The sequence below is a fragment of the Mastomys coucha genome, unplaced genomic scaffold (assembly GCF_008632895.1).
Source record: "Mastomys coucha isolate ucsf_1 unplaced genomic scaffold, UCSF_Mcou_1 pScaffold3, whole genome shotgun sequence".
Classification (NCBI taxonomy): domain Eukaryota; kingdom Metazoa; phylum Chordata; class Mammalia; order Rodentia; family Muridae; genus Mastomys; species Mastomys coucha.
Genome location: NW_022196909.1, coordinates 6,489,537 through 6,517,271, shown reverse-complemented (window position 1 = coordinate 6,517,271; position 27,735 = coordinate 6,489,537). Strand labels below are relative to the sequence as shown.

Genomic DNA, 27,735 nt, shown 5'->3' with positions numbered 1-27,735 from the left:
GTGGCCACAGAGGAGGGTCTGCATCTCCTTTAAGGTCACAGCTAGAGGGATGCTGTGGTCACAGAGGAAGCAGACAGAGTAAAGTGGAACTGGAACTGGATTTTGAAGCTGAAGTCTTCTGAGTTAGGGAGGGAGGAGGGATGTTAGATGCTGCTAAATACTTTGGGTTTCTTAAGACAGACTTTTACTCTTAGCTCAGGCTGTCCTGGTGCAGTCCTAGAAGTGTGGGCATAAGCCATACTGGAGGGTGTTGGAGGATGCTGGTGAAGAAAAGACACAATGTACATCCTTTTCCATTCAACTGTACTCTTCTGAGCCCAACTAGAACTACACTAAAACCTTAAACAGGGATCTGCTTTTTTTTAAACACTGGGAATTGAACCCAGGGTCTCATGCATGCTATGCAAGCACCCTGACACAAACTATGCCTTCAGTCCCCACTTTCCTATCTTTAAACAGTAATTCTGGGGCTGGATAAATTGCATGGTGGGGGAGTCTCATCTGGTGTGTATGAGGTTTTATATTCAACCCCTGGAACCATATACACATGAACATGGCATCAAAACACAGTTTATAAGCCACCGAATCAATTCCACTTATTCTTACCATTATCTTTTATTTATCCCCAATCTTTATCAAACTATAATCTTAAAATTCTTAACAATAAGGTAGCTGTCCTGAGTAGAGAACTGAGTTCTATGTTGACTAAACTTGGGTGATTAAGGATAACATAGTGACTGACAAAAAAACAACAGAGTCTTAGATGAAGCTTGGGGACAATGGAGTTCAGGTTGCCAGGAGGGCTGAAAAATGAAGAGAGAGAACAGACATCTGAATTGTAGACTCACTTTTATTACATCTAAAATATGAGGTCAAACCCTTGAAGAAATAATTATAGAGGGAAGCTGTATCCCAAACAGGTGCTGTTGTCCTCAAAGAGCACACTGAGGAGAGCAAACACAGCAGCAGCAGCAGCAGTGCAGAAGGAACCACAGACCAAGACAGAACACAGCCTCAGGGCCAGACCACTTAAGAGTTAAGAACAGTGACTGACACAAGCCACTGATCTGCCAAGGGCAGAGGTCGTAAGCACAGGTCTTTTCAGAGACAGTTTTGACAAAGAATGGACTGGATTATAACAAATTACAGTGAGTGAAACCAAAGGGTAAACAGTAAGCATTTCCTAGAAGTAAAGAAGCAGTGGGGGCTGGGGAGCCAGCAACATGAGGCACAGGGACACAAATGCTAAAGAAAACAAGATGAGGTATGAATTAAGTGGTGCAGAAAAGTCACAACTCATTTAAAGGCACTACAAGGCTAACCCAAAGTCAAAACTCTAAAGGCACTACAAGGCTAACCCACCGATGTAAACCTTGAGATTGCAGAGTTGGAATGCTGCAGATACAGAGCCAAATTACCTTAGCTCTCTAGTTCCCTTAACAGCCATCTGTTGTCTGCACCTCTGTCTGACCTACCATCCTTTCAAACATCAGGCAAAACCTTTGGGATCATGCACAAGCTAGAAGTGAAGAACGTTATTAGGTAACATCTAAAACCCATAGCAGAGTTCTATCTACTTTGATAGCACCCTACCAACATATTTGGGAAATACCCTGATTCATAATTTGTTCTGGGAGTATAAAATGCAACCACCTCCACTTTGGAATGTTGTTCAAGGAAACTTGAATGTGTGCTCCTTGGTGATGGCTACTCATGTCCACTCAGAATAAACTACTTTGCTCACTTTGAGATGAAATATCTATTCTGCACCAATAGTTTTGGTTCCAAACCACGAGGCCCCATGAAGGATCTACTTCCATCAGAGGAATCACCTCAGGTACCAACAGGTCCCCTATATGTCCAACCACCTACACTGTTTCTTGGTAATGTTGGCGAGTTCTTTCAGAGGCCTGGGCCTCTCCTTTGGTGAGGCGACAGCTTCTCTGGCAGTCTTCTATTATTCTCAGCAGATCATCATCAGATACCCTCTTACTTAATCGCAGAGCACCCACCAGATTACTTGGTGATGAGGCTTGTATTCAGAGCACTTGTTTGCTAGCATCTCCAGAATGGGAGTGTGCAATTTCTCTGTGTCCTCTCTAGCTTACTGGAACCTAACCCCTTCAGTTTGGAAATTCCCCAAGTTCTATGATCATTGACCATAAACAGACCAAACATGAGAAGCATCTCTCCTCTCCTGATCAAGATGGAGGTATCAGGAGCTCTTCAAGATGAGCACCAGTCTCAGGGAATGAGACAACACACCCCATTCTGAGAAGTAATTGTATTAACGCCATTATGAAGGGTGGGCACCCAGTGTCTTAGTCCCCTCACATTCTTGTAAATATTCAGAGTAAAGCCCAGGCACACTGGGAGGCACTGACTTTGGTATGAAACCCAAAGAATTTTTTTTTACAAGTGGCACATAAATGTGATCCAAAACACAAATCCCTCTAGCTAGCATACAAGAATGCAGTTTTCAAAGAAAAGTTAACTTCACGAAAACAAAGAGAACCAGAGATTCAAAATAGGAAGTGTCTAAGGCAACTGCCACCTGGAATTCACCTGATTTTCTGTTTAATAATTATAGTAATTCAATTACCAATTATTTGGAAAAACAGGCAAACCTACCAAACTCAAAGTCGGCTTTATACACCCCTACCCCTCACACCCAACTAGGAGCATTCAGTGTCCCTAAACTGTGCTTTTGTTGTTTTGTTTCTTTTTTTTTTTTTAAAAGATTTATTTTATTTATTTTATGTGTGTGAGTATACTGTAGCTGTACAGATGGCCTTGAGCCATCATGTGGCTGCTGGGAATTGAACACAGGAACCCGCTCTCTCCCTCCCACTGAGCCACCTCCCCAGCCCTTTAAACTACAAGTTCTAGGCAATAAAGCAAAATGTATGGAATGGGAAAACTATTCAATTTGAATGTGAAAGCACCCCACAAAGGATAACACTGCAGTTTACAAAAAAGAGCCAAAAGGAACTCTGAAAGCTATAGAGACAAAATGGGGTTAAAAGCGGTCGGTGGTGATGCAGGGCTTTAATACCAGCACTCAGGAGGCAGAAGCAAATAGATCTCTCTGATACACAGAGAATATATATGTAACACTTATTAAGTCTGCATACTGTCCCTCCTATGTATGTTTTGAGGGCTGACCATTGGGTAATGGACAACCCACTCTCAGCAACCTTAGTTGCCTGTAGATCTTTGTGTATTTGGGACTCTTCCAGATGTGTTTTCATAAGTTGTCAACAGGTAGAATAAGATAGCTTTCTTTCTGAGTCTTTGCTAAGAAAACTAGATTTTGAATTAATATTGTTTTCAACATGCACAATTTCACATGCAGACAACATGACTTTAAGCTATCTCAATGAGAAAACATGTTTATTAGACAGAAAGCATTTCATCTTACCAAAAACTGTCTAATTTCAAATTTTTATACTTACTTACCCTTTTTTTATTTAATTTGAGACTGGGTCTCATCCTAGTCCAGGCTAGTCTGGACTTACTATATATAGTCCAGGCTAGCTTGGAATTCATAGCAGCTTCCCGAGTGCTAAAAAATTTTGTCAAAGGTACTTCAAAACACATACTTAAAGGATTCTCTAAGTTCAAAATCAAAAGCACTAATATAAAACTAAAACCTACTTTCTACTTACAATAATAAGTTTTTATATTCATAAAAAAGTTGTCTTAAAGATTAAGGATATTTTAATCCTTTACTAAAAAGGTCATTTAAAACGTGACCACTGATCTGTAGAGATGGCTTGGTAGTTAGTATTGGTCTTGCAGAGGACATGGGTTCAGCTCCCAGTACCCCAGTGGTGGCTCACAATCATTTATGACTCCAGTTTCAGGGTATATGACACCCTATCCTGGTCTCTATAGGCACCAAGCATGCACATGATGTACATACATTCATACAGACAAAATGCCCATACCTATAAGAAATAAGATTTTTTTAAAAAAATTGGTCATTAGTATTTATTCAGTATTATAAAGAACTAGGACATGTTTGCTAAATTAGACAGTTGTCTGTGAAACTTGTTTTACTGAACAAAATTTATATCTATTTGTAAAAATTTCCACAATGCCCTTAATTCTTTGGATTGGTGATGAAATTTTTTAAAATGCAACTAAAACATTAATTGTTAAAATAAAATTCATTAATCAAAGCTTTTAGCTTTCTTAGCCAAACACGCTTCCATTAATTCTTTTAAGTTCTAAGATTTATCCCTTTTGGAAAACCTATTCATCTCCATATAAAATAACTGTTAACAGAGTTTTCCAGCAGTGAACACCTGGAGAAAAACTAAATAACAAGAGCAAAAAATAGGTGATTGTCAACTGGATACAATGTTTTAGACTCCTTTCAGCCTGGATAGGAAGGACCCAGTTAGGTATTTCAAAGTATCTCTTGTCTTGTGTTAGAGAACTTTAGAGGATAATGTTGCAATCTGTATTTCTCACCTCAAACTTGGACCAATTTCCAAGGATTCAAGCACAAGCTCATCTGCCACAACACTGACTACAGAACTGAACCTCTGACAACGTTCCTAACTCTCACCTTTAAAACACTTTAGAAACCCTTTCTATTTAGGTATTTTAAAAACTGTCTAAGATATTTCATTTTCCTAAGGGATAAACTGCTAATCTTTGTTTTAGTAAAACAGTAAAGAAAGGCAACAGCATTGCCTCTTTCATTAATCGTGCACTGAGTGTCTGCTTACCCAACCATCTGCTTGACTTAACTCTTGAGGTTTTAAATGACTCAGATATTTTCACAAAACAACCGCCCATTTTTGAGTATAACTTTTTAAAAATCTAATTTTTATATTGACAGAGACCTATTTTAATTTTTCCTAATGGAACTCCATTTTAGGGATGCCTCAATTTTAAATCTAAATTAGCACTTAAAACCACATAACTTCCTAATAAAAAAAAGGAAACAATATCACCTGGGCCCAACCCATTTGTCTTACTGTGTTGTCACTTACTGTGTCTTACTGTGTTGTTACTGTGTCTTACTGTGTTGTTACTTACTGTGTCTTACTGTGTTGTTACTCACTGTGTCTTACTGTGTAGTTACTCACTGTTTTACTGTGTTGTTACTGCGTCATACTGTGTTGTTACTGTGTCTTACTGTGTTATTACTGTGTCTTACTGTGTTGTTACTGTGTCTTACTGTGTTGTTATTTACTGTGTCTTACTGTGTTGTTACTCACTGTGTCTTACTGTGTTGTTACTCACTGTGTCTTACTGTGTTGTTACTGTGTCTTACTGTGTTGTTACTGTATCTTACTGTGTTGTTACTTACTCAGACTTCTATTCACCGGACAACAGCCAAGTGTACTTCTGCCCAATGGCTCAGAGTTGACTCAAAGTACACAAAACTACCAGTCTTTTAAAGACAACACGAGTCTTATATGTGTGCTGTATCAACACCACAAATGCTAGCATCAAAGGAGACCTCTCTGCAAGCAGAGCTTCTAAAGTAAGTTTAGAACAAATCTAATAAGACTAACTTTTAAAACATATATTTTAAAAAGGATTCATATTTAAACACAAAATTATTCTCCCAAAAATAAAAAACTTACATCTAAGAGACCATACCATAAATATCATGTTTCTTGACTAAATGAACGTTCCATAGTACAAGCAAAGATATTAAAAACATCATTGCTCCTTGACATTCAGGGCACATTGCAGAAAAGGGGGTGGAAAACATGCAATGGCTGGAGGACAGGGAAGAGTTGTAAAATGCTGCCTCTTGCACATGACTCAAGAACTCACAGCAATGGGTACCTATATTAAACCTGCTCACAAGGCCCCATCTCTAGCTCCGAAACTGCTGGAAGCCTATGGCTGCCAGTGGGGGTCGGGGCATGGCCACTGGCAGGTTATCCAGGGTCACACAGACAGCCTTCTATACCTTTGTGCAAATAGGCAGCACTCAATGACCTCTGAGTGTTCATGTTTTTAAAAGGGACATGAAGGTAGGAGGGAGCTAGATTAAAAGAATGTCTGTGTAGAGTGGAAATTGGGGTGAAGATAACCAAAATACATTTTATAAATTAATATAAAATTATCAATGAATAAAAATATCCTTAAAAATTACTAAATAGCCAGGCAGTGGTGGCGCATGCCTTTAATCTCAACACTTGGGAGGCAGAAGCAGGTGGATTTCTGAGTTCAAGGCCAGCCTGGTCTACAGAGTGAGCTCCAGGACAGCCAGGACTACACAGAGAAACCCTGTCTCAAAAAACAAAACAAAACAAAACAAACAACCCCACTCCTCAAAAAACAAAACAAAAAACAAAAAAAGTAATACATTATTTCATATATCCCAAATATCAAATGAAATATTTCATGGGGGGGCTGGAAAAATGGCTCAGCGGTTAAGAGCACTGACTGCTCTTCTGAGGGTACTGAGTTCAAATCCCAGCGACCACATGGTGGCTCTCAACCATCTATAAAGAGATCTGATGACCACTTCTGGTGTGTCTGAGGACAGCTACAGTGTACTTATGTATAATAAATAAATCTTTAAAAAAAAAAAGAAATATTTCATAGGATATAAAGATTACAGATAGGCACCGGGGAAAGCATATGAATTTTTTTGACTTGGGGATTTGGTTAAAAGTTACTCTCATGTGCTACCTTAGTTCTTTAGTTCATACTGTGTTCTTGATTATTTTACCTTGACATATAATGTTTGTATTATCCGTCACATGTAAATACACATGTCAGATACGGAGGGAAACCCCGACCTAGATCCCGTCAGCTAACACTGTTATGCGATGTGAGGCTTCTTCCTAATGGTCTTTAACAATTCCCCTTTCCTGTAAACTGTCTCCCTGCATTGCTGCTCAGATTCACCTCACTACAAGCACGACATGAGCCTTCTGAGCACCAGGCACACAAAGCAACCTCCAGCCTCTCCATATCCAAATGTGTCAGTGTGCCAAGAATGGGAGCTGTGAGCTCAAGCTCTCAGAGAAACGTCACACCGATACTAAAGGGTCAACAAGACTGACAACTCATTACAACTTTGTGTTTGTAGGAAACTGGAATTTTGCAGGTCTAGGGCCAACTGAGCTCAGGATATTATTCCTCACTTCTGTGTCTGATCTTCTATCCTTTTAACCACTGGGTAACATCTCTGAAATGTACTAATTTGACAGACCACTAGCCTTCATCAACTGACAGCTCAGAACTTCACCAGCCTTCAGCAGAGCGGTCCACCTGCCAGTCCTCATCACATACCCACCCAGCTCGGCTCTAAGCGGCTGCCTACCTGATGGTTCCGCCCATGCATTTGGGAATGCCTTGATAGAAGGCTTTCTTTTGTTCTATGACTACAAAAGTTTGCTGTAACTGCTCCTACAATCAACCTAGCTATTAGGCAACCTGAGTTTACACCGAGAGGTCACAGTGACTCTCATTTGGCTCATAATAACCACTGTCTTCACTTAGAGCTGTGTTTGCCCTGGTTTGCAGAGGTAGGATTCAGTTTACAACTAAAGGGAGACCATGAGCGTTTCAGAGAAGAGGGGAAGCTTGAGAAGGGCTAAATGACAAGCAGTAATGCAGGGGCTTAAGAAAAGCAGTGTGTTCCCAGAAGCTAAAAGGGGACACTAGCAGGCACCTGTCCGCCAGCCCTTCCTCTGAGGAAATCAGTGACGATGACCAGCCTCCTGTAGGGAAAAGGCTCAGGACAGGAACCTCAGTCATGGCTTCAAAGAGGGAGCAAGGTCCAGCTCTTTAAATCTGCTTTCCTTTGCTGTGGCCTCTACCTTCAGAAGGCAGCTATGTGGCTGAGGTAATAAAGAACCCACCCCACTGCATGGCCCAGCGTCTGCATGACTGTTTCCTTGGGAGGGACTAGCCCTTTTCAGTTTTGCCAAGCAAATGTATGTCTTCAATAAATGCCTGTAAGAAAACACGTGAGTGATAAAATATAAAAATAGAACAAGTAATGGGAAAGAACCAGGAAGGGGAAAAAGCTACTTAACTATCAGTACTTAGTGACAAGACAGTTTTCAAACAAGGCAAATTCCGTCACCTCCAGGCAGGGGTTCAGAGCAGCTTCTGGAACTGGCCTGGAAGAGGATGAAGAGGTGGGAAGCAAGCAGCAGGATGGACAGACAGGCTGCCTCAGCGAGGGGTGGATGCTGTCCCAGTGACAGCACCATCTGCACCACCTCAGCACCCCTGTTCCACAGCAATGACGTTTCCCTGAACCGCTCCCGCCTGAGGCAAAGGAGCCCAGATGAGTGCCAGGTGCTACAAGCATTCATGTCAACAGGCAAAGGCACACTGCAGATAGGAGGGTGCTGCCATTAAGTCAGGGTTAGGGCGATGTACTGGAGAACAGAATATCGGCAAGCTAAAGAAACAATGGTGTAAGCTGGGTGTCATGCTGGAGAGTGGCAGTGACATAAGATGCACTTGGCATTCTATAAGTGAGCAAATGTCTATGGGGTTTGTTAACTGGTGCCTCAGTTTACAATGACAGGATCTTATTTTGAGGAAAGAACTGTGGAGAATGGTGGCTTTATAGGCTACCTACATTTTCCAACATCTTTTCTATAAACATGGAGAAAGTGATTTTAAAATTGGCAACTTAATGAGGGTATTAAAAGGGAAAACATATTAGAAGTCACTCGGTTTCTTCATCATTCTCTCAGGAATAATTACCTACCTATTTTGACTCTCCCCCTTTCAGGACCTTCTCCCATTACTAGGATATTTGCTGGTTTCTAGAAATAAAAATAGAGCATTCAAATTACTACATTTATCCTTTTGACATGCTCCAAGATGGAAATTTTTCATATGAAAATATATTTTTATGTATTTTCATTCAGTCTAAACTAATTAAAGATTACTAACTTTTTACAGCTAAAAGCATTTGATATTTTGAAGTTAGCACTAAATTCATATAAACATTTTTGCCAGGGAAACATACTTATTTTCAAAGCTGTACCATATAAGTAATTACAAAGTAATTGAAGTTATCATTTATATTTGTCCCATAACTTAAAAACCTGCACGACTCAAATATACTTATTTTTAATGTGAAAATTTCAAATCACAATTAACTAGTCTTACTTAAGTCAACCAAATGAGTATTCTTTGCTAAATATTTTTGGACGGTATTACAAAAACATCACCGATATGAATAGACTCCATTAGAATTCACATCAATTACAATAAAAGCAAAAGTAAGCAACTCCAAATATGGCCCAGCAGTGGTGGCACACTCCCAGTACTCAGGAGGCAGAGGCAAAAGGATCTCTGAGTTCAAGGCCAGCCTGGTCTACATACAGAGTAAGTTTCAGGACAACCAGAGCTATACAGAAAAACCCTGTGTCAAAAGACAAAAGAACACACAGGCACACACATATGCACACACACACACACACACACACACACACACACACACACACACACATGGAATTTTAGAAAGGAAGAAAAAACGGAAAAGAAAGTAAAGTCCAAATACAAATTAAAAATGCAAGACGATAAAAGCAAAGGCCAACAGAGCGCTCTATTAAAAAAGTAAGCGGATGAGCGGGTAAGCAGGTGAGCGGGTGAGCGGGTGAGCGGGTGAGTGGGTGAGCAGCAAGAGCAGCAAGCCTCTGGCACCACCTTCCTCTGCAAATGTGTGGAGACAGATTAAGGCAACAGATGGGGGTAAGCGCATCTCCTCTGAGAACCTGGGGGCGGGGAAAATGTATGTACTTAAAATTTATTGTAATTCATTTACTCAGAGTAGATAGATAGATGGACAGGCAGGCAGTGAGCTTCCTTTTGAGACAATCTGTCTTGTTGTCTCCCACTCCCCGCAAGAACCCCCCATGCTGCTGAGGTTTGTTTTATGAAAACAGTGAGCACATACACAAACAGTTCTCCTGAAGTGACTAGTATTTTATTAAGGGTGGTGCCTACGGGGTGAGGGTGGGGGCAGTCCATTACTGAGGTCCTGAGTGCTAACAGACAGAGCTGGGAAGGAAGGTGCAAGGCGTGGCCTAGGAGACAATGAGGAGTCTGACTGGAGGAGAAGGCTCATGCCCAGTAATCTTAAATGCCAAGTGAAGCAGTCTGATCCTTACACTGCAGGTGGTAAGGACGGGAAGCAGAGACCAGAACTGCTGTGAAGAGATAAGGGAGCACGGAGGGACTGGAGGGGCTCAGAGCAGTTAAGAAAAGTGAGTTTACAGGACTCTGTGACTGGGAGAAAACAAAACCAAAATCCATGACAAAGATCACACGGAGACCCTGGCCTCATGTGACAGGAACGACTGTGTCTTTAATGAGAGGTTTTGACTTGGGAAGGGGCAACAGAGCAGGAGATGGTAACATGAGCTGGTCAAGCCAGACTAACCAACAGAATGGGAACAGGATGATTTATTTGGACTCGGAGTCATTAGCTGGGGAGTGTGATAACTAAACCAAGGAGAAGGTCCAGGCAGAATGGGTAAAACAGCTTCAGGGGGAAACCTTCAAAATTCAAGGCTGCTAAGTACCAACTGATTGATAATCAGGTCCATTACAAAATAAAGACTTTTGGGCTTGAGAGATGGCTCAGTGGTTAAGAACATTGACTTCTCTTCCAGAGGTCCTGAGTTCAATTCCCAGCAGCCACGTGGGATGCTCATAACCATCTGTAATAGGATCTGATGCCCTCTTCTAGTGTGTCTAAAGACAGCTACAGTGTACTCATATAAACAAAATAAAGACTTTTAGGAATCAAAAGGAAATACATGATGACTTCAATTCCAAGGAACTTAAATCTAGTATAGGAAAACAGAGAGAGGTTTAGAATAGAGTATTAAACTGTAGAGGGAATAATACCTCTTTTTGGTGAGCATCAGGACAGTATTTAGGAAGGTAACTTTAGTAAAGATGGCTAGAACAGACAAGAGTAACTGCTTCAGGCTCATGGAACCCTACACAGACATGCTCACAACACATAACCCTGACAAGGGGCTGGAGAGATGGCCAGCACTTCAGAGTGCTTGTCACCGTTCTGGGAGTGTTCAGTTCCCAGAACCAACGTCGCCAACTAGCAATCAGCTCCAGAGAGCCTGATGCCCACTTCTGGCCTCTGAGGGCACATGCACCAGTTTATCATGAGAGTGCATATGTCCAAGCACACATACCTGTATCTACACACACACATACACACACACACACACACACACACACACACACACACACACACAAAACTTTAAGGTCAATTATGAAAATATAAGCCAAAATATCATATATTTAGAAACTTACAAACATTTCTAAAGCATTCTAGGCAAAAAGAGAAACTATACAAACATGAAAAACGCCCAGGACCAAAATATGACTTATAACTTCTAACTTAAACTATGTGTGGAAGGCAGCTAATAAAGCACTTCTAAGGAACGTTTATGGCTTAGAGTGTTATGTCAGAAAGAAAGCCTCGTAAGGAAGTGTGCGCCTGACATGCTTAAGATCAGCAGCAGCTCAAAAGAATAAACAAACAAGAGAAAAACAAAACAAAACACAATGTAGTATTTTTAAAATCCAGGCAGCAATACAAACCAGAAGGAAAGTATGAAATCTTTGAGATAGCTGGAGGGGGTGGGGGTACAGACACTGGTTGGTAAAAGACCCAAACAAACTGCGTATCAGTCAATTCTCATGCCACTCAGGTGACACAGCACGATTCTTAAAAAACAAACTAAACTACACTAACAACAACAAGGACTGAGGGTGCAGCTCAACGGCAGAGCATGCTAAAGACTTGGGCTTGAGCTCCAGCACTGCAACATTAAATGCATACGTAAAAACAAAGATCTAAGAGCAGCCAAGAAATCTGTGAGAGGCTACGATGAAGGGTGGAGGTGAGTATAGGAATTGGGCTTAAAGCAAAACAGTGGCTCAGGTAAGATGACAATGGGCTAGAATGAGAGCCTTGGGGGCCACGGCACTGAGAACCTGAAGTCAGTGGAGAAACTATTAAAAAATGATGAAGAAACAGGTTACTCAAAGATGGAAAAAAATGAGTTCTTACCTCATAACACACACACATACACACACACACACACACACACACGTGTGCACTTCAATTTCAAGAAGAATAAAATATAAACAAAAGCCAAAAGTTTGAATAAAAAAACAAAAATAATGTTTCTTTCTTTTCATAAGACAGGAATTTACTACAGAGCCTAGATGGCCTGTAACTCACATAACTCAAATTGGTTTCAGATTCAGGATGCACCTGCCTCAGCCTCCTGAGTGCAGGAAAGGGGGGGTACCATGACATTTAGTGTAGGTTTCCTTTTACTTTATTCTTAACTGTGTACATGTGGGTATGCCTGTGCACAGGAATACAGTGTCCACAGAAAGAAGGAGGTGTCAGACCTGCTTGAGCTGGAGTTGGAGGAGGTTGCAAACCACCCAGTGTGGGTACTAGGAACCAAACTCAGGTCCTTTGCAAGAGAAGCAATGGCTGACCACTGAGCTATCTCTCCATCCCTGAGCAAATTTCTTTATGAAGACATTAAATTTTTTTTTACCATATAAGACCGATAATTTTTGCTACATTAAGAAAGTTTCCGGGCTGGCGAGATGGCTCAGCAGGTAAGAGCACTGACTGCTCTTCCAAAGGTCCTGAGTTCAAATCCCAGCAACCACATGGTGGCTCACAATCACCCGTAATGAGATCTGATGCCCTCTTCTGGTCCATCTGAAGTCAGCTACAGTGTACTTACATATAATAATAAATAAATCTTTAAAAAAAAATTTCCAATGATCAAAACCACAGAAAATTAAGTCTGCAACACAAACAGGATAACTATTTTTAAGACAGACTTTCTAGAAGCCAAAATAGAAGAACAGAAAAAAAAATTAGACATTTAACTATAGCAAAAGTATATTTTAATAAAAAACCAAATGGAAAGATATTCAACTTGAGTCAGTAGGAGCACTGAGATGGCTTTACATTCTTGTAGATTTGTTCCCAAAACAGCCCTTAGCAACAGAGGTGCAGCTGCACTAACTCCATCCAGTCTATGTGAGTAACAGAGATGCAGCTGCACTAACTCCATCCAGTCTATGCGAGTAACAGAGATGTAGCTGTACTAACTCCATCCAGTCTATGCGAGTAACAGAGATGTAGCTGCACTAACTCCATCCAGTCTATGTGAGTAACAGAGGTGCAGCTGCACTAACTCCATCCAGTCTATGCGAGTAACAGAGATGTAGCTGTACTAACTCCATCCAGTCTATGCGAGTAACAGAGGTGCAGCTGCACTAACTCCATCCAGTCTATGCGAGTAACAGAGGTGCAGCTGCACTAACTCCATCCAGTCTATGCGAGTAACAGAGGTGCAGCTGCACTAACTCCATCCAGTCTATGCGAATAACAGAGATGCAGCTGCACTAACTCCATCCAGTCTACGCGAGTAACAGAGGTGCAGCTGCACTAACTCCATCCAGTCTACGCGAGTAACAGAGGTGCAGCTGCACTAACTCCATCCAGTCTATGTGAATAACAGAGATGCAGCTGTACTAACTCCATCCAGTCTATGCGAATAACAGAGATGCAGCTGTACTAACTCCATCCAGTCTATGCGAGTAACAGAGGTGCAGCTGCACTAACTCCATCCAGTCTACGCGAGTAACAGAGGTGCAGCTGCACTAACTCCATCCAGTCTATGCGAGTAACAGAGGTGCAGCTGCACTAACTCCATCCAGTCTATGCGAGTAACAGAGGTGCAGCTGTACTAACTCCATCCAGTCTATGCGAGTAACAGAGGTGCAGCTGTACTAACTCCATCCAGTCTATGCGAATAACAGAGATGCAGCTGTACTAACTCCATCCAGTCTACGCGAGTAACAGAGGTGCAGCTGTACTAACTCCATCCAGTCTATGCGAATAACAGAGATGCAGCTGTACTAACTCCATCCAGTCTATGTGAGTAACAGAGGTGCAGCTGTACTAACTCCATCCAGTCTATGCGAATAACAGAGGTGCAGCTGCACTAACTCCATCCAGTCTATGCGAGTATACTGGCACAACATAGTTAGAAAATAATTGGGTATAATCTTGTAAAAGTGAGTAAGAGAATTACTTGGAATATGTAATTTTACTTTTATATCATACCAGAGAATGTTTGAGCCAGGCAGTGGTGGCGCACGCCTTTAATCCCAGTATTTGGGAAGCAGAAGTAGGCAGATCTCTGAGTTCAAGGCAGGCCTGGTCTACAGAGTGAGTTCCAAGACAGCCAGGGCTACACAGAGAAACCCTGTCTTGAGAAAAACAAAACAAAACAAAACACAGAGAATGTTTGTAACTCAGCTCTTCATTTTAAAAAAATTACTAAAATACAAATTAGTGCATTGTTAATCTTGGAAACATTATATTGCATGTAAAAAGACAGTCTTAAATGATTTTTGTAACAGGACACCATTTCATATAGCTCAAACCCAAGCAGGGATAAATGTAGTATTTAAGGTTACGTAGAGCGAGCTAAACCTATTTTTAGACTGAAGAGAGTAAGTGTTTCAAAATCTAGGCCATCTGCTAAGTCTTAGGAGGAGGAAGATTCTAGGACGGGGAGAAAACAAAGCAAGCACTGTCCACTTGATAAGTGGCAGGTTCTTAGGTCAAGGTATTTTTATGGATCCAGCATATATAAGTATTGCAAATAGTTTTGTATATGCATATTAAGATGATGGAACAACCAAGAAAACAAGAAACAGGGTTAAAGGCATTGTCTTCACGGGCTTGAGCAGGATTTTATTTATACTCTACAGGGAAAGCCCCTTTGAGGAGTAACATTTGGTATAGATCTGAAGGCAGTGCAGGAGGAGCGGGCACCTAGACATCTCAGGGAAAGGCATCCAGGCCGAGAGAGAGCAGCTTGCTTATCCACGGCAAAGCCGTTCCTGGTGAACTATTCAGCATCTGAAGGAGCACAGTGGGGACAGGGCAGAGCAGGAGGATGGCCGTTATGAAGGAGCACAGTGGGGACAGGGCAGAGCAGGAGGATGGCCGTTATGAAGGAGCACGGAGGGGACAGGACAGAGCAGGAGGATGGCCGTTATGAAGGAGCACGGTGGGGACAGGGCAGAGCAGGAGGATGGCCGTTATGAAGGAACACGGAGGGGACAGGGGCAGAGCAGGAGGATGGCCGTTATGAAGGAGCACGGAGGGGACAGGACAGAGCAGGAGGATGGCCGTTATGAAGGAGCACGGTGGGGACAGGGCAGAGCAGGAGGATGGCCGTTATGAAGGAGCACGGAGGGGACAGGGCAGAGCAGGAGGATGGCCGTTATGAAGGAGCACGGTGGGGACAGGGCAGAGCAGGAGGATGGCCGTTATGAAGGAGCACGGAGGGGACAGGACAGAGCAGGAGGATGGCCGTTATGAAGGAGCACGGTGGGGACAGGGCAGAGCAGGAGGATGGCCGTTATGAAGGAGCACGGAGGGGACAGGGCAGAGCAGGAGGATGGCCGTGATACAAAGGAAACCGAGGAAGTGCTTGTTCCTGTTTCAAGTGGTTCTACTTTTTAGCCCAAGCTTTTTGAGTGACAAAAACTGGAGACATTCTTGAGTCTGTAATCCCAGAGTAGCTGAGAGCTGCCACAAGAGGTGCAGGTGGGCAAGGAAGAGGAAGCTGGAGAAAGGTTAGAGAGAAGGTGAGCATCTACAGAGCACAGAGCCTCTCCACATGGCTATCAGATGTAAACAAGAAATCTGAGGATGTGACCAAAATGAATCATTAGGTCACTGATAGCCCAATAAAAATATTTTTTGTTCAATTACAGAAGCCAGATGTACTAAATAAACAAGCTAGGGTAAAGAAGGCAAAGGCCTTCAAAGGAAGCTCTGAAGACGTACGAAGAATGGTGACCGCTGACAGCCATGGTGGTCACAGTGGAAGGAAGAACGGTGACCGCTGACAGCCATGGTGGTCACCATGGAAGGAAGAATGGTGACCTCTGACAGGCCATGGTGGTCACAGTGGAAGGTCATCCTACTGTGCAAGCCATTTTGCATCTATAATATTTATAATTCCTAAAGTTTGAGATTTTAAAGCACTTTGAAATTCTAAGATATAAGCACATCAAAGTCTGTGACCTGGGAACAACAAATAACTTCATAAAATAAATAAAATGCAAGGACAGGAAATAGGCTTGTACCACTTAGCTCATTAGGAGTTCTTGTGGTCAGGTTATGTTGAAGACCATGCTGGCACCACCATGAATGTGCCTGCAGGGAGGAGCAGGAGGCCCCAGGGTGTCCTTGTGACACTAAAAGCCATTTGTAAGGGCTCCATGTGCTGGCTGACATGAAAGCAGGGGTAGCAGCTAGCTTGGAGCAGGAGTAGCCTACCAACTCTTGGTTTAAGCCAAGAAAGGAACCCAGAGCTCAAGCAGCATTCCCAGGGGGGCAGCATTCCCAGGAAGCAGCATTTGGGGGGGGGGGAATGCCTCCTGTGGTCAACAACTAGAATTACCCATTTTTCATCCTTAAAGTGGGACTACCTGCTGCCCCCTCAGAACAAGTCAATTTGGTCAGCCACTGGTAAAATATGTTTAACTTTTCAGAGTATTTTCTCACACTTTTTAAAAACAGAAATAATCAGGGTATAGAGGGCTATGAAACTAGGCTTAGAACAACTCTATCCAGTTCTCAAGATTTCATACTGGATTGTGTCTACGAGTGTTTAATTTTCAACAGACTAACTTTAATAATTAACATATTTTTTATTTATATGCTATTATTAATAAATTAATAATAGGAAATAATTAAAGGAATTGAGATGTTCAATGCCCAAACCTAACACAATCACCACAAACCTTAACAGACAAAAAAAGCAAACCAAAATTGTTGTGACCCAGTTACATCCCAATTAGCACAGGCCACGCTTCACCAAAACTCTTCTTCTTACTGTGAACACAAAATACCAGCTGGGAAAGAAAGTGATACTGCTGGGCTCGCACACTTTAGTTGCCATAGAAACGGCAGAAATGGCAGAAGCTGGATGCCTCAAGTTATCAGCAATAAAATCAAACAGACAAAAATCAAAGCTACAGGGTTTTAATTCAATCCTATTCTAAAAGCAAGCCATGAAAACATGCAATAGTAACATGATTATACAGGGCTACACCTTCAACATTCATATTTCTACAGAATTTAGTAATTCTTAAATCCATACAGGATACTTTACATGTACTCCTGCTTTTCCTTTTATAGGATCAATTATTTCACAGGGTTAAATTTCCTTCAGCTAATTGGTGTATCATAAATAGAACAGCCACAGCGCTCCACACCATTCTACTCCGTTTGCTTTGCATTCGCTACTTCAGCAGATCTGGGAATCTCACTCAGTATGTCTCAACAGCAGACCCACAAGTGACCCAGTCTTGAACGGTAGGGACAGACACTCAGAGTTCAGGTGAGAAGTTTCTGTAACAATGGACAATGCTGGCCTGATATTAATGACTACATCTATGCTTTCACTTCAATACAGGCTGGTACAATTCCCCTCACATTTGATTCAGAAGTCAAGTCCCAGGACATTTATTTTGCACACTGTTCTTCATTGTTCCCCTGAACAAATAAGATCCTGTGCTGCAGAACAGATAGCTGCCCAACGGGAAGCTGCGCTTTCCTTTCTTCAACAAACAAGTAGTCATTTGCAGACATTACTCTATCATAATTATCTATACCTTAAAACAACTTCATTAATTGGATAGTTGAGCATTTAGAAATACAGTGATTAACGCAGTAATCCCAGCATTTGGGAAGTGGAAGCAGGGTTCCAAGTCTTTCTTGGTTACTTAGCAAATTCAAGGCTAGTCTGGAAAAGGCAAGCTAATCTCAAAAACAATAAATGGAGACTGCTGGACATGGTGGAGTACTCCCTTAAAGTCAGCACTTGGGAAGCAGAGGTAAATATAGCTCTGTGAATTCCAGGAGAGCTGAGGCTACCTAAAAACAAACAAACAAGCCAACAAACAAAAACCAAAGGGTAACGAGTGCGGAAGAGGGATGGCAAAGTCAGAGGTGAGAAATGCAAGAATCTAATGTGATTTCAGTTTTCTAGACATTAGAGAACAGAGCCCTGCCATGCACTAGTTGGCTATGAACAACCAAGTTCCCAATGGTGAGCACTCACAATCTACCTAGCTATGGGGTTAGGTAAAAGTGTCCTTTGATGGGAACATCCCAATTTTAATAGAAGTATCAAGAAATGAATGAACACCCTAACATAGACTGAGATTATTTCTGAATATCTTTTAAAAATTTGGATTTTATTCCAGGGTTCCAAAAATCACATGTACAGTAATAATTCCCAAATCAAGGCTACTAGGTCTCTAATCTCCCATGTATACACAGAGACACTTAGAAATTGATCATCTTTACAAGGACCACAAGTCCATTCATCTAATATTAATTTTCCTTCTCTCTAACAAAACTGTCTTTTCCTAGTATTCCTTGGTCAACAAAAGCAGAAGTCTGACCTTGATCCTGTCCTTGAATCTAGCCATCGCTCCTTAGCCTCTTAAGGACTAAGTGCTCACTACAGCCTTTCCTCCTCTTTATTCTCATCAGCTTGCCTCAGAGCTTCATGCTTTCTCACCAGCTCACTACAACTTCTTGATAGAGCTGCTGCCCATGAGTCCTTAAACCAGCTCCATAACTCTGAGCCATCTTGCTTAAAAGCTTGACGGGCCCAGGAAACCACATGTTTTAAAGAGAACAATTAGGATCCACCATAGCTGGTCTTCCTTGCTTTCCCGCCTCTTCTCTTGCCAGGGATAGCAACCTGTCGGCAGCTTCTTGGTCTACATCGTTATTGCTGCCGTTTCTTCGGCCTGAAATGCTCCCAGATCCACTACCTTCACCATACAAACTTATCTGGTAGTGTTCCAAGGCCCTCAGCCCAGCTGCTTAGCTTCTACTTCTGTGCTCTCAGTATTGAATGCTGAGCTAGTCCTTGAATGGTGTGTGTGTGTGTGTGTGTGTGTGTGTGTGTGTGTGTGTGTGTGGGTGTGTGTGTGTGTGTGTGTCTGGGTGTGTCTGGGTGTGTCTGGGTGTGTCTGAGTGTGTGGGAGAGCCTGAGTGTAAGGAATGAGAGCCTTGTGGCTCATGGCTAGCTAGCTAGGTAAGAGTTCTCTGTGAACTACAATCCTACCCTATAGTTTCTTTTAAGCATTTTTATGATTACCTGTGTATAAATTTGCCCACAATGAATCCAATGAGGGAAGGGTTATGTTTTATTGATTCTTACATTCCCAAGTGCTCAGAACAGTGTTTAGTCCATATTAGGCATACTGTAGGGTAAAAGGCTTCTTTATCTGGAGCAGCTAGCCATTATTTTAAAATGTATTTACTATCTAAGCGAGAAAGTCTTCTCATTTCAGTTCCATGTCTACAGCTGATGTATGTTATGTGTAAATTAGAAACAACCTGTAATTCTAAGTTCATGACTAGTTTCATTTTGCCTTAAAACCAGGCTGGTCTTATCTGTACTATATCAGTTATGTTAATCCGACTTTGGTACTCACATTAAACAAAGCCTGCCAACCTAGCACTGCCAATATTTAACAATGTACTGCTTTGTCTGCCATTTAGAAGTGATTGTAGGCCTGAACAGCAAGATATGGTTTTCTTTTCTCTAACAAGAACCAATAGAAAGCAGCATTGTAAAAAAAAAAGCTCAGTGCAAAAGAGACGCATGTTCCTGGAAGGCTACCTACCTAATGCACTCCAACGTCCAGAGGAGAAACTAGAGTGCACCCTGGTACCAGCAGCAGTAGTAACACTGCCTGGGCATTCAGCTTCAGCATTAAGAAATACACCCCACAGAAGCAACAACAAAAAAGTTTTCTGTTTACATCTATGACACTCATTCAAATAAAATTAACTTAGAAAAACAAAATGTCCCTGTTCCAGGGTTAGCCACAGCCCTCCCAATCCAAAGCCTCATCTAAATAGAAAGGAAGAGTATCAGAGAACAGGCAAACTGAGATCTCTCGTCTACCTGAACACTCAGGCCCACCTGAGAATGCAGACCTCCCAAAGACACTCCCCAGGCTCGCACTCGGAGGATGGGGCGCTGGGACTCTCTAGGCACACTATCTAGTCCGGGCACTGGGACTCTCTAGGCACACTATCTAGTCCGGGCACTGGGGCTCTCTAGGCACACTATCTAGTCCCTTGCCTCTACAAAGCGTCTACTCAAATGTATGCTCAGAGGACAACAGAACCATCACTCATGACCTGGAGAAAGCAAAGAGTCAGTCTTACGTGAGAGATCCCTGAGTGCTCACTAAGAGATCTGAACACTGCCAGTGATGGTGACCACCTGGGTAACCATTTATCATAACTTATCAACTTGCAGTTAAAACAGACATAGCATTTTATGTAAATTTTGCCATCAAGATTGATGGCTAGCTCAGTCTTAATATAAGCAGCCTTCAAAGCCTGAGGCCCCTGCTCCTGTCTGTGGCCTTTGCTTTTGTCTGTTTTTTCTTTTTGTAATTTTTATTTTTGTTTTTATGTGTCTTTATGTGTATGCAAATGTGCACATGGATACCATCTGGATTAGCTCCTCCCCACCCCCTTCTTTCTTGGGGTTTCTATTACCTAGATAAAGCACTGCAGCTACAAACAACTCAGGGTGGGAAGGGCTTATTTCATCTTGTAACTCTAGCTCAGATCATACTCTGGCATGGAGGGAAGTTTGAGCAGGAACTAAAAGCAGGAAGCTGGAGGTAGGAACTGGAGCAGAGGCCACATAGAGCGTGAAAGCCTGCTCAGCTTGCTTTCTTACAGCACCCAGGGTCACCTGCCCAGGTGTAGCACCGCACCAGTGGGCTGGGCCAGGCTCTTCCACATCAATCACTAATTTTAAAAGTGCCCAAAAGGCTTGCCTACAGCCCTATCTTTTGGAGGCGTTTTCTCTATTGAGGCTCCCACTTCTCAGATGACTCTACCTTGTGTCAAGCTGACAAAAAACCTCACCAGCACAAGTATCTCCTCCCTAACTACGGCCAGCTGGCTGGCCGGATGGCTAGCTAATGCTGCCTGCCCCCGATGTCACCCCCACACACTCTTCTTACTCTCTCTCCAGGAGACCTCTTCTTCCTTTAAGGCCTGACCACGTTTAGATCTCCCTACTCTGCACTGCTCTATCTGCGCTTGTCTCCACCTCAAGACCCAATGGCCCAGTCATAGTATCAAACTTAATCCCTCATGGGATTATGAATTATAGAAACTTCCTCTGCTGATGGACCTCTGCCATTCTTGTTTTTTATTTATCAGTATGTGCTCTGGTTTTGTTTCTGTTTTGTGACCAACAACCTGACTAAAGCCAAAAGGGAGAGAAAAGGTTTCTGGCTTTCTAATCCAGGCCATCATCTTAGGGAAGTCAATGCAGGGACTCAAGCAGCCTGCCACATGGCGTGCATAGAGAGACGGGAAGGACACGGCTGCTTGCTGTAGCATTGCCTACTGCTGCACTAGCTTGCTTTACTAAGTTCAGAGCCCTACCCCACTGCCTCAGAGCCCTGCTGTGGCATGGTGACATTTAAAACTAACATCGCAGAACAGTTAAGTCCTATTCAGACAAGTCCTATCTTCTGTAGTAACTCTCTTTAAGTAGAACTAATAAATCAAATGACAATAGAAGGTCATCTGACTAGCAGAGCACTCTTGCCTGCAGAGCCTCTCAGTAATATCCCACTTAAGAGGGAAGAATGAAAACTACCCTATTCAAAGCACTTACTAATTTTGATGTCAGTTAACTTTTTAAAATTTTCATATTTTGAATATTAACACTTGGTGAAATATTTGTAGTATTCAAATGTAATCTACAGGAAACACAGACTAGTGGTTAAATCCTTAGAAACCAGGAAGGATGATCACTTACACCTCATCTCTGCTTTAGCAGAGAGACTAGAAAGAGGGTCAGGCTGAAGGAATGCTGGGAAGGGAGGCACATCTGGAGTGTTGGTGACTTACTAAAGACTGTGCAAAGGTCAGAAGCTCAGTACAAGGTAGGGAGCCAACTGCACAAACTCCATGACCTCCATGTACAGGGGAGGGAGTGGAGGCCTAATGGCTAGCTTAGAAAGTGCTATCCTCTACATTTTATTTTAAAGGATTCATTTACTTTTTACCTGTATGCACATTTTATCTACACGAGAAGAGCCAGGATAGCCCTGAGCATTCACTCCCATCTTCACTTAGTAAAAAAAGAGCTGAGCAGGTGCTGGGTCCTGGGATATGAGAGCAGAAAGACAGTCTACCTGAAGGCCACACGTGCCATGCCTCGGACCCAGGAGCAATGCTCTGAAACAGAGGCTCAGTGGACCTACTCAGTGTCACCACTCAGCCAGCACGCCTCTGTCTGTGAAGAACAGCTGAAGCGTCGTGTGCTCTACAGACACACTTCTCACCTGCCTTACAAGCGCATGCAGTAAGACAGCAGCAGGACAGACTCAATGAGGTATGAACTCTGCTCTAGGAAGCTCAGCACTGTAAAAAGGCTGCCAGCTCCATGCTGGTGTTCCTCCATGGCCAGAGCAGCAATCCCATGAACATGATCGAGTCCTCCTGCACCTCGCCCTCCTCTTCACTGTGTCCTGCCTGCTGTAAACCTAAAATACAGCTTGCTCTCTAACTATTTACACGTCCAAAGATTTATAGACTTATACCTCTCCTTCACTGTTTCTCAGCCAAGAGAAATACATTTAGCTCTTTCTCCTTTCCTTTTAAAGCCAATTCCTCAATTCAAATAATCTTTTTAGTGGCTTTAAAATTCTCTGCTTTTGTATAACATTCTAGGATCTAAATCATATACCTGAAATATTGTTCCAGACATGAAAAAAATTACAATTTAAAAAAAATCATTTTGAGGATTAATGATTCTGTATATGAACTTTTAGAATCTTAACATCTAGCTACTCTCAATATATTATCAAGCTGCAAGTTTATTTTTTTCTAATACTATATTTGCATGGTTTTCCAGGTTTCTCCTATGAAATAATCAGCTAAAGACAGTGAGTACAAAGACATAGTTGTGACTCACAAATGGTCTAAAGCAATGGGAAATGAACAGTTGAAAGTGTCCCAGAGTCTCATACAACAGCTCTGGTCTTCAGCCCACTACAATCAGTTTCAAATATCTCCATCTCCTTTAAAACCACACTCCTATGTTATATACTTTACATTTCTCCTGATGACAATGTAAATGTATGGCTTAAACATTCCATTCCTGAAAACACTTGGGCAAAGCAGGACAGTATGGTCCAGATACCAGGCTCTTGGCCAGAGGGAAGGACTGGGGAGACTGCACCCAATTTCATTAGAATTACATACAAATGGTGGAAAATTACAGTAATCATGTGGACAAAGTACAAACAAGCACTGTGTTAGGTCAGAACCTATTTCATAATATATTTAAACCCTATACTCACCCTATGGACAAAAAAGCATTTTGTAATCAGTGAGGAATCCATTCTTTTGACCACAAAGTTTCAGGACCGTAAAACAAAGCAACCCTATAAAATAAACTCCAGACCCAGCCGCAACCCAAATATTTTTGTTTTTCTTTACACTACACCATTTATTCCTATTTGAGCCAGGTAGAATCCATGTCGTTTCTGAGATAATACAAGTGCCTTTTCACCTTACAATTTCTCATTTGAATTTTTTATAACCAGCATCCCTTCTGTCACTAAGTTTTAAATCTGTGTCAAAGTCCAGGTCACGTCCTTCTTCCCTGAAGCCTCTCTCTCCCCACGCCACACACAGCAGCACTGAGCCTGCAGCTTGGAGGACTTAGCTTCCTACTCCCTGGGTTAAATCTGTTGGTGCACAGGTAAGTCATGCTGCTCCTCTTAGTGCCCACATCCTTGGAGGGCCTCTGATGCAGGCGCATCTGTATCATTCCCATTTCTCTTTGCCTTACACACGCACAACACACACACACACACACTAAAAGTTCGTGGAGGACAGTGTTTCAAATTCTGCTATTTCTACAGTATTTACTGTATGCAACAAGGATCAAAACCCTGCCTTCTCAAAAAAGTTACAATCTGGGAGATGATCTAAGACAGTGGTTCTCAATCTTCCTAATGCTGCACCCCTTTAATAAAGTTCGTCATGTTGTGGTGACCCCAACCATAAAATCATTTTTGTAGCTACTTTATAACTATAATTTTGCTATTGTTATGAATTATAATGTAAGTATGTTTTCTGATGGTCTTACGCAACTCCTGTAAAAGGCTGTTCAACCCCCAAAGGGGTTGCAACCCACAGGTTTATAACCACTGATCTAAGACATCTATATGATATAAACAAATATCATAAAAGAACGTGAAATATAATAAGAATATATAACAAAATTATTTCATCTCAAACTTGAGATGGATTATGAGAAAAACTTTAATTTTTAAAAATTTATTTTATTTTTTAATATTTATTCATGTTCATTTCATTTTATTATATTTATTCATCCTTTTTTCTGCATGTTTGTCTGTGCACCCCATGCATGCTTGGTGCCCGTGGAGGCCAGAAGACGGCATCAAATCCCCTGGAGCTGGAGCTACCCACAGTTGGGAGCTGCCATGTGGTGCTTGGCATCAAACCTAGGCACTTGGCAAAAGCAGCCAGTGCTTAACTGCTTAACCATCTCCAGCTCTAAGTTTTAAATATTGCTGTGGAACCTTGAAAGACAAGTACATCTGAGTATGCACAGACAGGGACAAGAATAAGACAAGGAAATGCAAGCCATTAAGGCAAGAAATCTCAGGACAATGTAGGAATAGCCAATAGCAGAAGGCAAGCAAAAAGGGGCGGGGCCAGGGGAGTGTCTCAAGTCAGCAAGATCCTGAAAACTTTACCTATGCTGAGGTCCTGAGACGCTCAGGACCAGTCATTAGGTCTATATGGACTGGAAAGAGAAACACTGTTTTGGTTTCTTATTTTTTTAAGATTTATTTATTATTATACATAAGTACATTGTAGCTGTCTTCAGATGCACCAGAAGAGGGCGTCAGATCTCATTACGGGTGGTTGTGAGCCACCATGTGGTTGCTGGAATTTGAACTCAGGACCTTTGGTAGAGCAATCAGTGCTCTTACCTGCTGAGGCATTTTGCCAGCCCCAGGGAAAGACTGATAAAGGAGTTAATGTAGCAGACACATGTAGAAGCAGTACCATGGTAAAAGACAGATGGAATAAAGGCCTGAACAAGGAAAGGGTTACAGGAGATAGAAACAGGTAAGGAGAAGAGAGAATATAAATTTGACAATGCCATGCTCTAGATGTAAACTACAAAAAAGGCCCAAAGTCTGGATGCTAAGAGGAGGCTGGTGAGAGAAGACAGTGAAGACAGACAGCAAATGAACAAGAAAAACGGACTCCTAGTCATACTGATGAGTGTCAACAGACCGTTAGAATACGATTCCACTCAGAACAAAACAGTAACTCAGGAAAACACTCACACCAACCCTGAATAAAAGATTCTCACTAACTAATGATGCAAATGTGACTGAAACCTTGAAGATAGAGATCTAAATGCCACTATCCATGTGGTCGGTCATTCCAGAGCAGTCTCAAGTGCCTCTGAAGCAATTTAAAATGTGGTAATTTACTCTCGGTAAATACACAACTGGACCGCTAGAACACTTAAAGTACAGGGTCCCCAATGAAGGAGCTAGAGAAAGGACAAAAGGAGCTGAAGGGTTTGCAGCTCCTTTGGACGAACAACAATATGAACTAACTAGCACCCTCAGAGCTTCCAGGGACTAAACTACCAACCAAGGACTATACATGGTGGGACTGATTGTTCTGGCAGCATGTGTATAGCAGAGGACTGCAAAGTCGATCATCAATGGGAGGAGAGGACCTCAGCCCTGTGAAGGTTCTGTGCCCCAGTGTAAGGGAATGCCAGGGGCAATAAGTGGGAGAGGGTGGGGTGGCAAGCATGGAGAGGGGGTAGACAACAGGGGTTTGTTCTTGTTTTTGTTTGTTTGTTTGTTTGTTTGTTAGAGAGGAAACTGGGAAAGGAGAAATCATATGACATAAATAAAATATCTAATAATAAAAAAATAAATTAAAAAAAAGATTCTTATAATCCTTTAAAATGCTAAATGAATGACTGATCTGTGGTCACTACCATTTGGTCACAATTCAACGCCAATGCCACAACAGGAGGTGGCCTAGGCAGATTCCAGGTGTGACTGACACAGGATACTCACTACAGTCTCTTCCTCATTCACTATTTCTGCAGCAAATAACTCCTCAGCTGACAGAGCCGCCATCTACCTACACTAACCCTATCTATAGTCTCTCTCTGCTAACAGAGCCGCCATCTACATACACTAACCCTATCTATAGTCTCTCTCTGCTAACAGAGCCGCCATCTACCTACACTAACCCTATCTATTGTCTCTCAGCTGACAGAGCTGCCATCTACCTATACTAACCCTATCTATCATCTCTCAGCTGACAGAGCCGCCATCTACGTACACTAACCCCTATCCAGAAATTCTGGATCTAAAATTCACAAAAACTTAAAGAAATAAAGTATTATCAAATTATGTGGGGGGAGATAATACCTGCAATGATAAAGACACAAGGATTACCACTGTCCTATACTCTTATGTTTATAATAAATAAAAAATAACAATCTAACCTGCAAATCAAGGGGAGTACTTAGCATATAAGTAGATTATTAGTAAATGCTTACTATACATATACCAAATTAAAACATAAAAGCAAACATTTGCATTGTGACTAATCTGTCTAGTAAGTATGTTTCACCAGAGATAATGTCATTATTTAAGCCTGAGGGGATGAGAAATTAGAACTCAGCTTTTATTATCAGTGCTCTTATATATAGAACAAGTTGAAGTGAAGTCCACCAGCTTTACATATTGACTGAGCATTAAAATTATACACTACTAATGTTAAAAATCACACTAACAGCTTACAGCCATGTACTGATTTAAAGAAATAACAGAGACCAAATGTTTAAAGATAATCTAGTTTGTTTTTTGATTGAGACAGGGTCTTGCCATGTATAGCTCAGGCTGGCTGTAAATGATCTCACTGTCTGAGTACTGGGGTTACAGGTGTGCACTATTGCACTTTGTAGGGGGTAAAGGAGAGGAGGGAGGGAGAAGGGGAGGGAGGAGAGGGAGGGAGCGGAGGGAAGGACTAAGGAGTGGGGAAGACATCTTCACTGTGCCTAGGCTGTCCTTGAACTCACGGCAATCCTCCTACCTCAGTTCTCAAGTGCTGAAATTATAGACAGGAGCCCCCACTGTGTCAGCTCCCAGTCTTTTGATTGTAGGATATAAGTGACTTTTTATCTCTCCTTTTGCATGTATTTAAATTTTTTCTTTAGCTAATTGTACCAAAATGAATGGTTTTGTTACATTTGAGAAAGAAAAAGATGTGTTGATGAATTAAACCAAAGTGCTTACCAGGTCCCTGTGGAGCACCCAGTTTGCATGGAGGTAATGGATGCCATCAAGAATCTGGTACAGTAGCGATTTAACCATGGATCTTGGTAACTGCATGGGCTTTTTATTTGCTTTTGATGCACGGTGAAACTTAATAATATGCTGAAATTTAAAAATTAAAACATACTATAATAACATAGTCTGCTCATATCTCTACCAAAACCCCACCATAATCAAAACTGAAATAAACACTTT

General features: G+C 41.9%; 1 protein-coding gene across 4 annotated transcripts in view; it reads right to left on the bottom strand.

The window, feature by feature from the left end:
* The window catches only part of Cdk19 (cyclin dependent kinase 19), a 155,919-nt gene that overhangs the window by 24,711 nt on the left and 103,473 nt on the right, over nt 1–27,735 (bottom strand). For 3 of the 4 annotated variants that reach the window (XM_031348460.1, XM_031348462.1, XM_031348461.1), the window contains 2 exons: nt 27,502–27,642; nt 8,714–8,771 (listed from right to left, as the gene is read on the bottom strand). In XM_031348460.1, coding sequence (XP_031204320.1) covers nt 8,714–8,771; nt 27,502–27,642 — 199 coding nt within the window. Of the gene's footprint in view, nt 1–8,713; nt 8,772–27,501; nt 27,643–27,735 lie in introns of those variants that run through there. The other variant, XM_031348463.1, reaches the window with a different exon arrangement.